The 14,457-nt window shown below is 34.4% G+C and overlaps 1 protein-coding gene across 1 annotated transcript; it reads left to right on the top strand.

Moving 5' to 3' along the window:
• Positions 1-4,391: 4,391 nt before the first annotated feature.
• LOC144556488 (Pleckstrin homology (PH) and lipid-binding START domains-containing protein) lies at positions 4,392-13,229 on the top strand. The gene is made up of 22 exons (XM_078304848.1): positions 4,392-4,823; positions 6,560-6,634; positions 6,739-6,792; positions 6,891-6,956; positions 7,239-7,300; positions 7,421-7,455; positions 7,551-7,640; positions 7,727-7,773; positions 7,891-7,991; positions 8,520-8,615; positions 8,690-8,754; positions 9,254-9,325; positions 9,439-9,585; positions 9,806-10,125; positions 10,949-11,009; positions 11,511-11,686; positions 11,771-11,872; positions 11,977-12,027; positions 12,115-12,258; positions 12,447-12,542; positions 12,623-12,724; positions 12,805-13,229. The coding sequence occupies exons 1-22, from the start codon at positions 4,653-4,655 to the stop codon at positions 12,922-12,924; spliced, it is 2,253 nt and encodes a 750-aa protein (XP_078160974.1). The 5' UTR covers positions 4,392-4,652; the 3' UTR covers positions 12,925-13,229.
• The last annotated feature ends 1,228 nt before the right edge of the window (positions 13,230-14,457 follow it).

The raw sequence follows: 14,457 nt of genomic DNA, 5'->3' as shown, positions 1-14,457 counted from the left end.
TACACAGATGATCTTGTACAGTATAATATCACGATCCAATAAACAATTTACTCCTGTTAATTTTTTTGTCTCATAGTATCAGATCAGTTTCAAGGTAAGTGTGTGTCATCCTTGCAAACTTAATCTTTTCTCGATCTTAAGCAAATTATCAAATAGGATTAACTCTGTAATCATACCGCGCGCTGATAACCTTACTTTATCAAGAGGCCTAGTGATACTATCACTCGTATAGTAATACGAGGGACAATAGTAGTCTCGATGAACATCTCCCCTCCGCACAAGTCATGTATACTGAAATGTCACTGTTATAGCTACTTTTTACAGATAGCGTTAGACAACACTCACGAATACACATTTCTCATGTAGGAAAGACGAACACTTCATACTTTAGAACTTAACACTGAATGAAACGTTAATGACACGAACACAATCCATTTAACGTTTCATTTTAGGGTCTGTCAAATACCATATTCTTTAACATGTATCTATGTGATTAAAATGACAATTTATTTGTCTATGGTCTGTAAAACTTAAACATCATTTAATTCACATACTAACATTTTAACGGTAAATTAGTGTTCATGCTAATTACCACGGTTAGAGACTATTAAGAGTATTTATTATCTAAATTATAAAGTTTTACAATTTCAAGTCATGAACTCAAAATTATTCATAAATTCGATAAATCTCAAGGAACAAAATGATATCTTTATTAATCATTCAATTCATTAACAAAATATTTGGACCATTTAGCAAAAAACAATAGAGAGAGAGAGAGAGAGAGAGAGAGGAGAGAGATTAAACAATTCAAGCACATTCATTAATCCCAACGAATTAGTAAGGAGCAAGACTGAACTCAGCAAAATATTCAGTTAAAGTTGCATCAATGATTGCATGGTGCTTTTGAGTCAAATAGAAGCATATGAATTATTAATTAAACAGCAGTTCAATTTGCCATTAATGATCTTTTAATAGAGAGCATGGGCTAATCTAAGCTTTGCATGTGCTCCCCATATTTTGAGATTAAATGCACAAAAGTGTAGGTAAGGTTCTAGTTCTAGTTATATATATATAAATTAAATTAATTAACACAGCCAATAATAACACTCGTTCAGTCAAACTAGTAATAATTATTTCTTCAGAAAAATTAAAAAATTTACTTTATCTTTACTTTGCAATTATTTACAAAAAGCCATAGGGAACAAACAAAAAGCGGTTGCAAAAATGATGGAAACAGTAATAATTAGGATGTTTGTACCAATGCTACTGTTACAAATATTGTGTAGATATGCGTAAGCATTTTCATTAAATTGTAGGTGAGCAACTTTTTCAGAATTTTTTTTTTCATTTTTTCGGAAAAAAGAATGATTATCTTTTTTTTTTACGAAACTGTACTAATAGTGCGGTTTCACTCTATACAGGTTTTTTGAGACTACACCGTGAAAATGTAGGTGAGCGAATGGTGCAGTTCCACTAGGTGTAGGTTTATGAGATCACACTAGTGATGTGGTTTGAGTGTATCACGTTGGTGTGGTCTCAGTGTTTGTCAGACATTAAACTCCATCTTAATCACAAATTTGCTCAAAATGTTGGGACTATACTAATGGTGCGGTTCCATCTAATTTCATAGAGAAAAAACACAATAATTTCTTTTCCAAATTTTGATTTTTACTTTTATTTTTATTTCGAAAAAGGGAAAAAAAATCTAGGTGAGCTCTCTTCTTCTGTGCTCGTAAAACTTAAAAGTAACATTTAATTTCTACAGTAGAGGAGGATTTATGCCTGTCACTGTGACACTGTACCAAGGTTACAAAAATAATAGCAATAATTGCATGTATGTACCAGTACCAGTACTGTAGCAAGTATTGTGTTGATTTTAACACTTTGACACGCTATAACACTTTCATTAAGGCGTACTTGGTACTGCTGTAGTTGTGCTCTCCTTTTCCTAGCTTTGTAAATTAATGTGGCATCAATTGTTACAAGTAATAGAATTAATTGCTTCTGTTACAATACTTCAAATCAAATCTAGATGTTGACTGCAGTTGAAACTTGCTATAATCTAAAGTGTAAATCTGATAAGATTGTGCATTACAAGTGCATAGGAATCATATCATCTAAAATAATTAAGATTTCATATCATTCATGCTTATCTCAAGGTATATAATATAATGTTATCTGTCAAAGGCTCTTCATCTAAGGTTATTTTGTATTTTAATTAGACATAAAATTGATAAATTATTATCCGTTCAATTTGTGCTTGAAATTTTTCCAGAAGTGGAATTCATATTTTATGCTAGAATCCGATATACTTTTATAAACATTTCAACTGTAAAGTAATTTCAATTTTATGAAGGACCAAACTTTTAGTTATGATTCTGCATTCAGGGGTAGAATTAGAAAATGTATATTGGGGATGCTGAAACGTAAAATACATAATGCATGTGTGATTACTGGGATATGAATCTAAGGCTCCGCAATCACGTAGTAAAATTTTAATCACCAAACTATAAGCACGCACATGACACATATCACATAATGAAATTTTACCGAAATTTTTAAATATACCATACTTTCAAAAAAAAAAAAAACCAAACAACCACAACTTCTAAAAATTTTGATTTTTGACATGGCCGCATCCCCTAGGTGCGGCCATCCCTTTTTTTTCCGTTCAAATTGAACTGCACGAAGAAGAGAAAAAAGCAAAAAAAAAAAAAAAAAGGTGGCCGCATCCCCTAGATGCGGCCCGAAGAAAAGTGGCCGCATTTTGGGAATGCGGCCATGTTAAAATTCGAAATTTTGAGAGAAAGTGGTGGTTTGGTTTATTTTTTTTTTGTATAATGGTATATTTAAAAATTTCGGGAAATTTTAACCACAAAACTACATTCATACATTGATCTTAATAAGAGGACTGAACTATATAAATTTTTTTAAAAAAAAAATCAACCATATTTCAATATATATAATTAAAAATATAAAAATTATAAGTGTGATCAAGCACCCTGACTTGACTGTAGATTTGCTCCTGGGCAAATCTTTCTCCATTACCAATTTATTTTGAATTCTAAAGTGACTAGTAAGGTTGAGGCCAATCCTTCTTTAAATATATTTTTGAATTTTGTTTTTTTGTGAGGATGCAGACGGCGAAAAGCTCTTTCAAATAGTTTAATTTGGTAAAATAAAACTGGTAGCTGCAACCTTAACTTGAGGCCAATAGAAAATGTCATCTAAGCCAACAATACATCTGGACTTCCTTGAATTCGCATCCTCTGAGATATCTCATATTTTGCGTGACTTTATGGAAAATCCTAATCGTTTAAATACGATATGCACGAATCTCAAAGCACACATAATACTGACCCCCTACATCACCCCGAATAGACACCGGACACGTGGGTCACGCAAAAGTTGAGATATATCAGAGGATACGCACTCGACTTCCTTGTAGTACAAACATGTATGGGTTTTCTGTTGACATTTCTTGGACAGACATGCATGGGTTTTCTGTGGATCTTTCTTGTACTCGACTCCAAGTAACATAACAGAGAGTTGTGGTGGAGTTGGTTGTGTTCTTTACCTGTAACATCATATTTATAGAACTCCAGATAATTTTGTAAAATAATTGTAACTAAAATTAGAAACTTGACATAAAAGCGAGACAATTTATTTTCTTATTAAAGTAAAAAGATTATTAAACTAAAAGTTAAACGCACGATGTAAATACAACAGGCAAAATTGCAAAACTCAAATGCTGTGCGCACACACAATAGTGCACAGCTGAGCACCGCAGAAAAATTAGACATGATTCCTAAATTCCAGTCACCTGTCTGAGAAAGTAGTGGGTGTCCGTTTCGAAACTTAAATTTTATGTTTGCTCTCCATTTCCTCTCCAGTTTATTTAAACTTCACGAACCAGTCCTTCCTAACCGTAGATTCAAACAGGAAGGTCAAATTGACGCAATCTGGGACGCATCCTATTAAAGTATATTCGAATTTGACCGTTCGATCTAAGCTGCTAGATTGTGACAAACTAATGGATATATACAGTTCATATAAATAGAGAGATACATATGTGCATTTGGCGAGCAGCAAAGGTTAGAGAGGAAACTCGAGCAATGATGACCTGACGCGCTGACCGTCTTCCCCCTCCTAATTGGAGGAATTCGGATTCCAACAGTAACTCAAATGTTGTGATTGGATCCGGATCGTACGATCTGCTCTGGCACGAACATTAATGGGCCCGGTACATTCCACGTCGGACCGGATTGGTCGGGGTTCTGATCAAACGGTCAGGATTCAAACACAAAATTTAAGTTACTTTAGGGGATTCGAATTCCTAATTGTAGATGAGAGAGAATCGAGCTGATTGCATCATATCAACCTTTCTCTTTAAACAAAAGCTAAATAAAATCGCAAAACCAACCAACCGTCTCTCTTTCTCTCCGCGTTTCTCAAGTTTTATTCTTCTCTATCTCTCTGTCTCTTCTCTTCTTCCTCCGGGCAGGGGGTCCATTCCCCCGCTCAGAGGAAAGGTTTACACAGAAAAAGCCGAGGCCTTTTTGAAGGTCCATTGGTTGTCTTGTGCAAAACTCGAGCTGGCGTAGTTGGAGAGGATCTAGCAAGAGAGAGAGAGAGAGAGAGGAGAGGGAGGGATGGCTGGAGCTGCGGCGGAAGTGGTGGCGAATGAGGGACGGAGGATGGAGGGGTGGCTGTACCTCATTAGATCAAATCGCTTCGGCTTGCAATATTCTAGAAAGAGATACTTCGTGCTTGAAGAGAATTGCCTCCATTGCTTTAAAGCTGTACCTAGTTCCAAAAAGGAGGTAGTTGTTTTTTCTTAATTTTGGAAATCCAATGTGTCGTTTTTGCTTTTAATTTAGAAGTGAACTTTTTATTCACTTTTAAGCTGGAAGTTGGTAATTAGTTTTGTTAAAGAGTACTTTTATTGAGATGCTAGCTACTAATTTGAATGCAAGAGTTTAAATTTACGGATTTTATAGTTGAATTACAAAGGAAAGGAAACAAATATTGATTAATTATTTTATCTGTGTTACTATCTGTCGATCGCCATAAATTATTATAATTAAAGCTTGGAATTCTTGCAAAGACATATTTCTTCACCTGGTTCTGCATGATATGTTTAAGAATTTTGCAGTTTCTATTGGGAAAGTGGGTAAAATATATCTTTATTATAACATAAACCGATGATGCTGGAGTATCTTTCTTATTTTTTCACATAATTTTGTGCAATTCTCAAGCATGAATTTGAAAGATAGTTTTAGTTGTTGGTGAATTATGTTAGTTGCAACAATGCATCATTTTATCTTCTTATTTGTAATTATTGGTAGTCGACGGAAATAAACAGGTCATTGGCTATTTTTTTAAGCTTCCAAGGAAATACCTGTACCCTTTTTTTTCCAAAATTTTAACTGGGGAAGTAACATCCATTTTTCCACATTTTATACTATATTTATCATAACCTTTAGAAAGTCATGGCCCCTGATCTATTTTCCTTATCTGACATAAATTCTTCTTGCAAAGAGAACCTTGTAGTTGATTTCACATCCTCCAAGATTTAATTTATACACCAAAGAAAAATGATGAAAGTCAATACCACAAAATATTTATATCTTTTCTATCCCTTGTATTTTGATTTTGTTCAAAGGATACTGAAATTGTGGGTCCTTTATGTCTCAGTTATCTACAGAGAAAGGATAATGTGTCGACAGTTTGGGTATGTTATGAATATCTTGGAAAAATGTATTTTCTAATTTTGTTTCTTTTCTTATATATTTATGACCTTTAATGAAAGGAAGATAGGAACTTTTCACTGCTGTTTTGTTGTGTGTATGGATCTCTGTAATATTTTGAGGTTGAATTGGCCATCCTTGGAATATTTTATTCTATTCTTAAAAAGAGCCAACTGTAATCTATGATTTTAGTTTGACTTGTGCTGAATGTTTGTGGTACCCCATGCTCAATGTTTTTTTATTTGTATTTGTTGTATCCTAGTTTTAGTGTTTATGGTAGTCAATTATTTTTGCAATGTAATCGTGTCCATGTGTTACATAAAAGGCAAAGATATTTCTTTTTGTTATGTTGACAAGGTCATTCCTATGAGATTTTTTTTTTAGCATTAAAACATTTCTTTAAATCCCAGGGAATTTCTCTAATTCATCTCTCTCTCTCTTTCTAGTTTTTTCTTTTTCATTTGCTGTGTGGTGACACTTACTAAAACTGTTTCTGTTGCCCTCGATTTATATGAGTTGAGCGTTTTATACCAAAGATATGGATATGTAAGATACGAAGTGTTAACACCCGGCATTTAAAATTTCCAGAAACCGCACAATTGTATAGCCAATACTACTGAATATTTTATCAAAAGTTTCTAGATAAATTAAGCTTCCTTTATCTATAATAAGTCTTCCCAAGACTTGGGCCATTGGTTATAGATCATGCATTAGGTTACCAGCATCTTATGAATACTGCAGCATCATATATTGCACGTACCAGTACCTAACCCGACTACTTAATTTTGCATCTTTTTCATTTTTGTCAGGATCCAGTAAGAAGTGCGCTCTTAGATTCGTGCATACGTGTCACTGATAACGGCAGAGAGAGTGTGCATAGAAGTGTAAAACAACCTTCCCTCTCTCAGTTAATTATTGACAAATTATGTAATAGGCATACAATTTGTTTTATTTTAACACCTGGCTATTTTTCTTGTAAAATTTTCAGGTATTTTACATTTTTACACTGTATAATGCTTCTAACCACAATGATCAATTAAAGGTACACCAGTTTTCATCTTTTAATAATAGCAAGTCATAAAGGAATCTGAAATTAAAATAATCAATACACAAATATATAAAGCATTTATCGTTTTACAGTTGGGAGCTAGAAGCTCAGAAGAGGCGGCAAGGTGGATTCGAACCCTAATGGATTCAGCCTCAAAGGTATGATTCTTTTATTGATTGTCTCTCTCAATGAACCGAAATAAATCAGAAATATTTATAACCAAAGCATGCTCAATATTGAATATAAATCCCCTTTATGCCCAGGCATGACATGACTAAACCCAAAAATGAAAAAAAAAAAAATGCCAGAAAAGTTTTATAGGAGAGTACTTTTGTAATTCTTACTTACTGGTACAACTCACTTGTTGTAGTGTACTGAATAGGTAGTCTGGCATCAGTAAATACGTACTTGTTATTTAATTCGAAGTCCATTTATTGCAGACATGCCCTGCCAAGGATGAAAAGGCGATACCATGTCCTAGGAGAAGATGGCAATCTTTTAGGTCTCTAAATTTCTCTCTAATCCCTAATTTGATCAATATATGTGTGTGATGTGTGTGTGTGTGTGTAACAAATTTCTGTCTTCTAGATACAAATGATTGAATCTTATGTTTCCTTAACAGGTTGAGTCGTGGTCGGAGCCGCATGCACTCTATTGGTATTTTTTCTTACATCGGATTATGAAGTTTCGATTATTTTTCAATTTTTTGTATGGAACTTGGTTCATAAGCTAATTAAAACATTTGATTCTAGATTGGACCATGTTTTCTGCGGTCCATGCTGATCCCATGCATTCTGACGTCATTGCTCCTTCTCCTTGGACAATCTTTGGTTGTAAAAATGGTAACTTTTTGCCACTTTTTTTAGATAAAATAAGGTTGCTTTTTGAAGCTTCTATCTGATTCTGTATGTTCGCTTCTTGTGTGCAGGCCTACGGCTATTTAAAGAGGCAAAAGATGGTGATTTTCATGAAAAGGTAACACTTGCTTCTTCATAATCGTGACAAACTTCATGATCATCCTTTTAGTTAATACTCTGTGCATTTTTTTATGGTAATCAATAAATAATCGTAATTATGTAATTTTTTTGTTAGTATTGGGATGACCATCCAGCCATAATGGCTGTGGGAGTGGTAGACGCAAATTCTGAGGCAGTTTTTCAAGCCCTCATGTCTCTTGGCAAATCCCGATCCGAGTAATTCATCTGTGTTCTTCTCTGAATATATTTTGGTTATATATTGCTGAGTTGGGCTCAAATGCCTCGTGTCTTTCATGTCTCAATCGTGCCTCATATCCTTATCTCCATTTTCAAAAGTCCAAACAGTCAATCAGAATTGCTCAATATGATCTCCATATTAAAATATGCTTGAAGATCAAATTTTATATTTTTTGATTTTTTTTTTACTATTTATTATATAGGTACAACATCACTGTTTTTCAGAAGATTCGGGACCATTCAAAAACAGTGATCTTGTTCCTATCTAAAAAATAGTAAATAATTTCCGAAAAATACAAAATTTGGTCTCCAAGCACACATTTTAATACAAAGATCATGTTGAGCGGTACGGATCGACTGTTTGGACTTCGAAAATGGAGATAAGAATGTGAGGCACCATTAAGACATGAAAGACATGAAGCATTTGAACCCTACTCTATATTGCTTCTGAACTAGACAAACTAAACAAATACCATGTAATTCACTCTTTTCTCTTGTTATTTGTAGGTGGGATTTTTGCTTGCAAGAAGGAAAGGTTGTGGAGCACTTAGATGGTCATACCGACATTATTCACAAGAAACTCAGAAACGATTGGTTACCATGGTCAGATTGCCTTCAAAAAGTCTCAAATCCTTTGTTGTTATAAGTTTACTAAGAGTGTAATTTTTAATGTTTAGGGGAATGAAGAGAAGAGATCTATTGTTGCGACGTTACTGGAGAAGAGAAGATGATGGAACCTACGGTATCATCATTTTATAAGAAGAAGAACAATGAGTATTTTATTTGTGTGAGGCTATGGTATTGTGCACAACACAGATTGACGAATCACTATTTTGTGTTCAAAGTCTAAATAGTTGATTTGAATCTTTCAGCATGATCTCTATATGATAATGTACTTTCACACTAAATTTTACATATTTTAGATTTGTTTGACTATTTTTTATAGATTGGTAGAAAATCACTACTTTTGAATGGTCTCGAATTTTTAGATCAAGTGATTTTCTAAATATCTAAAAAAAAATGTAAAAAATGTAAAATTTGATCTAAAAGTACATTTTTATATGGAGATCATGTTGAACGGTTTAGATTGATTCTTTGGCTTTTAAAATGGAGATATTGATCTGTAGTACGGATTATTATGCGCTATGCATAGTATCATAAGCCTCACTCTTTTAATTTTAATTAAAAAATAATGTGGTGATATTAGTTTTTTTATTTTCTTTTGTTACTTTGTTGAACAGTGATTCTTTACCATTCTGTCTTCCATCAGGAATGCGAACAAGAAAAGGGCTATACCCGCGCCTGCCTTAAAAGTAATGTATGCTTTCAAATTGAACATTGATTGAGCTGTGGATATAGTTAAAAATCAAAGGGAAATTGTGCATTTATTTCTATGGAATAATTTCCAAATGAAACTTTGTTTTAGGTGGCGGCTACGTCATATCTCCAGTGAACCAAGGGAAAGAGTCAGTTGTGAAGCACATGTTAGCAATAGATTGGAAATTTTGGAAATCTTACCTCCTTACCTCTTCGGCTAAGTATATTACCATTCGCATGCTCGGGCGAGTTGCCGGTACATATTATTTTCTTCAATCTTTTAGTTAATGAAATTTTCACACAATCCCTGGTATAGGAAGCCCCCTAGAAAATGAGAACCCCTGTCAGGTAAGGTGACATTTTCCCATCCTTCCGTTTCATACCAAAGCAAAAACATATTCTCACTAAAGAATGCAGGGGCAGTTTGGGAAACAATCATTTCTATTTCTTATACTTAATTTCATGTGAAAGCACAGCCTTGCGTGAGTTCTTCAGAGCAAAACTGGGAGGATATACTGAGACTGAGTTCTCATCAGGGGAGCTGATGAAGGAGAGGGATATCAGGCTGACACAGAGTCAGATAAAACTTGAAGTGGACCCCCAATCACTCTCCGTAAATACCGGAACTGATAATTCCACGTCAGCAACTGACGAGCACATGCTAAACAAGCACTCAAGCACCGGGTCCATCTTACAACTCAACGACGCGGTCGATGAATTCTTCGACGTACCTGACGAAGCTGAATACGAACTAGACGATGCCCCCTGGTCGTCTGCGGACAGTGTCGCATCTTCGGTCAGTGTTTCTTTTCATCTCTCTTTTTATCACTTTTTTTTTTTTTTTGCCTTTCATACAGATAAGGTTTACACCAGTGCTGGTATGGACCTAGGATGGCTATACGGGAGTTGTATTTTACCAATTTCATATAGCTTTCTAATTGTATGCTTCATGGTTTTTCTTATTACATTGATTTGTGTTTCTTTTCTTTGCTTTTGAATTTATAAATTGCGACTACATAAGAATTCAATTATTTGAGTAAGCTATGGTACTATGCATTGCACGAATTAGTCCGTACTATGGATCATGTTTTTAAAGTCCAAACAGTCGACATGAACCGTTCAACATTATCTCCATATGAAAATTTACTTGCAGATAAAATTTTAATTTTTTACATTTTTTTTTTACTATTTTAAAAGATAGGTAGAGAATCACTTGATCTAAATTCTAGGCCCTTCCAAAGTAATGATATTCTTCCTATCTAAAAAAAATAATATAAAAATTCTAAAATTTCTAAAATTTAGTCTGCAAGTATATTTTCATATGAAAATCATGTTAATCGGCTATTTGAACTTTGAAAATGAAGATATTGATACCATATCCTCACTCCAATTATTTTATCGCTGGAGCATAGAAAACTGTCAAAGTGGCTGTACCACACGGCACACTGTACCAATGAAATTTGGTGTTAGAAAAGTACAATAGGTGCAAACTGCAGTACTGGCGGAAACATCCTGCAAAGTTAACACCTGTCACAAGGTTTTGTCCATGTATTCCATAAATTTTTGGTAAATCAGTTTCAGTGTTAAGTGTTAACACTCCGCATTCTTAAAATATGCAGGAACGTCCCGCAAAGTTATCTACTGCTGCTGGTCTTGTAAAACGGCTCCATGATCTTACAGGTGTGTAATTTAGCTTTATAAACTATCTTTGAAGAGGAGGGGTTCAAATGTCTCCATTTTTCAAACTTTAATAACTTAAAAATTACAACTTAAATGTAAAAATAAACCTTTAGATATGATTTATATCATTTTCTCTATGCACATGTAAAAAATTATAACATTAACTTTGTTTTGATTGTTATCAAGAGCTTAGAAGAAGACATTGATGTGGATATTTTCTGGATGTTGATTTTTTAACTTATTGATTCATGTAAAAACAAAATCGAAAAATGATAATTTTTTATGTGTGTGTAAAGAAAATGATATAGATCACATTTAATGGTTTTATTTTAACATTTAAGTTTACATTTTTGTTATTAGAAAATTAATAAGTGGAGGCATAATGGAGGCACAAAAAATGGAGTCATTTGAACCCTCTAGAATTAATTTCCTATCTATATTCAATAAAGGCGAAGTTTAACTATTTAATTTTTAAATTTGTCTGTTTTTACCTACATATAGTTCAAAAGAAGGGCTACATGGATTTGCAAGGAACAGGGCCAGATGATATGTCGCATTGTTTCTACGGTGCTACCTTACCAAAAGACGCAACTTGTACCGCTCTGTCTAGCTGGGCCATGGCTGAAGCACCAACTTTTTTAATCCGTGGCGAATCTTATTTACATGACAGTCAAAAGGTAATTAAATGAAAATCTAATCATTCTATTTCGGATGATTACTCTTTCGTGATAATTGTAGTCATATCTGCTATGCTTTGACAGATCAAAGCAAATAATACATTGATGCAAATGGTCGGGGCCGACTGGATCAAGTCTGACAAGCGGGAAGATGATTTAGCCGGCCGTCCTGGTGGCATTGTTCATGTATTTATTCAACAACAACAAAAAAAAATTGATTACTTGCTGATGACAGTGAGAAATACCTTATTTATTGTGCTGATAATTTGTTTATAATTTATAATGTGCAGAAACATGCAGCGCAAGGTGGCAGCGAGTTTTTCTTTATTGTAAATATACAGGTGATTTTTAGTTTAACCCTCTCCAGCTTTGTGCATGTAAATAGCTAATGATACTAATAGAAAAGAACTTTTCTTTTTTAATAATAGGTGCCAGGTGCAACAACATACAGCCTTGCATTGTACTACATGATGACAACTCCATTGGAGAAGGTCCCACTTTTAGAAAGATTCGTCCAAGGTGATGATGCCTTCAGAAATTCACGGTTCAAACTCATCCCTTATATCTCTAAGGTAGGTATCACTGCATTTTTGGCCTTTTCTTTTCTTTTCATGCACTACCTGTTTCAAGATTTCGGCCCATCAGCATTAGCTACCAGCCTACCAATGATTGGTTGATATAATGCTCTGCATTAATTGTGTATCTTAGATATAATATTACTTGCAAGGGTGAATAAGCAAATGTTGTGTTGCTTTTGTAGGGTTCATGGATAGTGAAGCAGAGTGTTGGCAAAAAGGCTTGTTTGGTTGGTCAGGCACTCGAAATAAATTATTTTCGTGGATCAAACTACTTGGAGGTTATTACCAGTTCAAAATTTTCAACGTTTTATTGTATAATAAAGTTATATAACACTATTGTTTTGATACGAATATCCAGCTTGGTGTCGATGTCGGTTCCTCAACTGTGGCCAGAGGTGTGGTTAGTCTTGTGCTTGGCTATTTGAACAACCTTGTTATTGAAATGGCATTCTTAGTTCAGGTAGGGGCATTTTGGAAGAAAAAAATGCGATCAAAATTAGAAATTGGTAAAACCTTTACTAATTGTACAAATAATTGCAGGGTAATACACAAGAAGAGCTCCCAGAGGTCCTGCTCGGCACGTGCCGGTTGAACCACCTAGATGCCGCCAAGTCAGTGCCGATCGACAACCTTGAAACATCCAAAACCCTTTTCAATTAACAGGTGGTGACCATTTAACCACTCGTTAACTTAAATATGTGTTCGCCTACCAGTAAAGGAAGGTGAAGCCATTGTACATTCCTCTTTTCTTTTCTTTTCTTTTTGGGCAAGTTTATCAATCTATTAAATAGATAAAAGAACTGTATCACATTCTTTTATCATTTTTAAGCAAAAAAAAAAAAAAGGAAAAAAAAAATATTAGAATTGGCTTCTTTCTTGTTCTATATTCTCTGTACATTTCCTATTTTTGGCATAGCTAATATGCTTGGAAGGAATAATTCATTAATTTGAAATGGCAAACCCTAGAGAGAAGCAAACAATTATGGACCCCAAAAGGCTGTTTTGATTGGGGGTCTTCTTTGTTATGATATAAAAAAATCAGAGCAATGAGTGGACAAGAACAAAACATGTCAAGTAACTTGTTGAATATGGTGACTTAGATAAAATATATATTTAATATGGCTGATAATTTTTTAATCCCTAATGCTCCTAGAAAAGTAAAAAAAAAAAAAAAAGAAGGGCACTCAGAAGTGCTCTTGTACTGACTCTTGACCATGCAACCTAAGAAGAACTTGTTTTCATTGAAACGTGAAAGATGTTGTTAGTTAGTCTCTTTCTCTCAGACTCTTTGCCTCTTTTCCTAACTTTGCTGCTCTTCGAAACTTGCCATTTTTCTTTTGCTTTCTAATCATTTCCTTTTCTCCTTCCACTTCCTGCTTAAAGCATTTGCCAAATCTCCTTGAGAGGTCTCTCACACATCTACTCTTCTAGTACTCTCATATCCTACGTAAATAAAGCAATCGATAGTAACATTTTGTGTAAATCGGTACGAATATACAATGCCTCTCATATCCTGCCTGCCCTCCTATTGAGGGGCCCAACCTTTTATCATTAGCTGCGTTCAGATTAAGTTTTGTATTGGTTTGGTTAAGAGTGTTGCATAAGCGAATTCAGATCCAACACAGTACCGGATTTCATGTCATTTTCTACCAGTGCCGAGACAGGCTTACTGGATAGATTTTTAACTATTAGCCTGACCAAGGCCCACTAAACCCATGTCTACATTGCCTAGATTATTATAAGGTATATAAATCGAACAACTACACGTTAAAATAATAGTACCAAGTACCAATTGGTACCAACTTCATATTAGGGTTTCATCCCTTCTAGCCCAGTAACTACATGCTGCCAAGACCAACTAGAACCAACCACTGTACTTTACCAGTCAGATTCTGTATTGCTTCTCCGTTTTTCTCATAGGAATTGGAGAAAATTTAACCACACACAAATCCAAACTTCTTGCCCGGTTTCTGTCCAAGCGAAATAGAGGGTTAAAGATATTAACAACTCAGTTTTAGCTTCATACAGTGCATGCAATGCTGGCATGTTGAATATAGATGATGTGAAATAACCAGGTAACCATAAAACTATAACAAAATGATTTTGCACTAGATGAAATTGCAAAGGAAAACAAAACCAACAAATTGATATTGACAGGGAAACGGAGTGCTCCGTTTCAACTGAACTGGAGAG

The sequence above is a fragment of the Carex rostrata genome, chromosome 7 (genome assembly GCF_964058835.1).
Source record: "Carex rostrata chromosome 7, lpCarRost1.2, whole genome shotgun sequence".
NCBI classification, from domain to species: Eukaryota; Viridiplantae; Streptophyta; class Magnoliopsida; order Poales; family Cyperaceae; genus Carex; species Carex rostrata.
The sequence above is the reverse complement of the archived record's forward strand: the minus strand, read 5'-3'. Positions and strand labels throughout refer to the sequence as shown.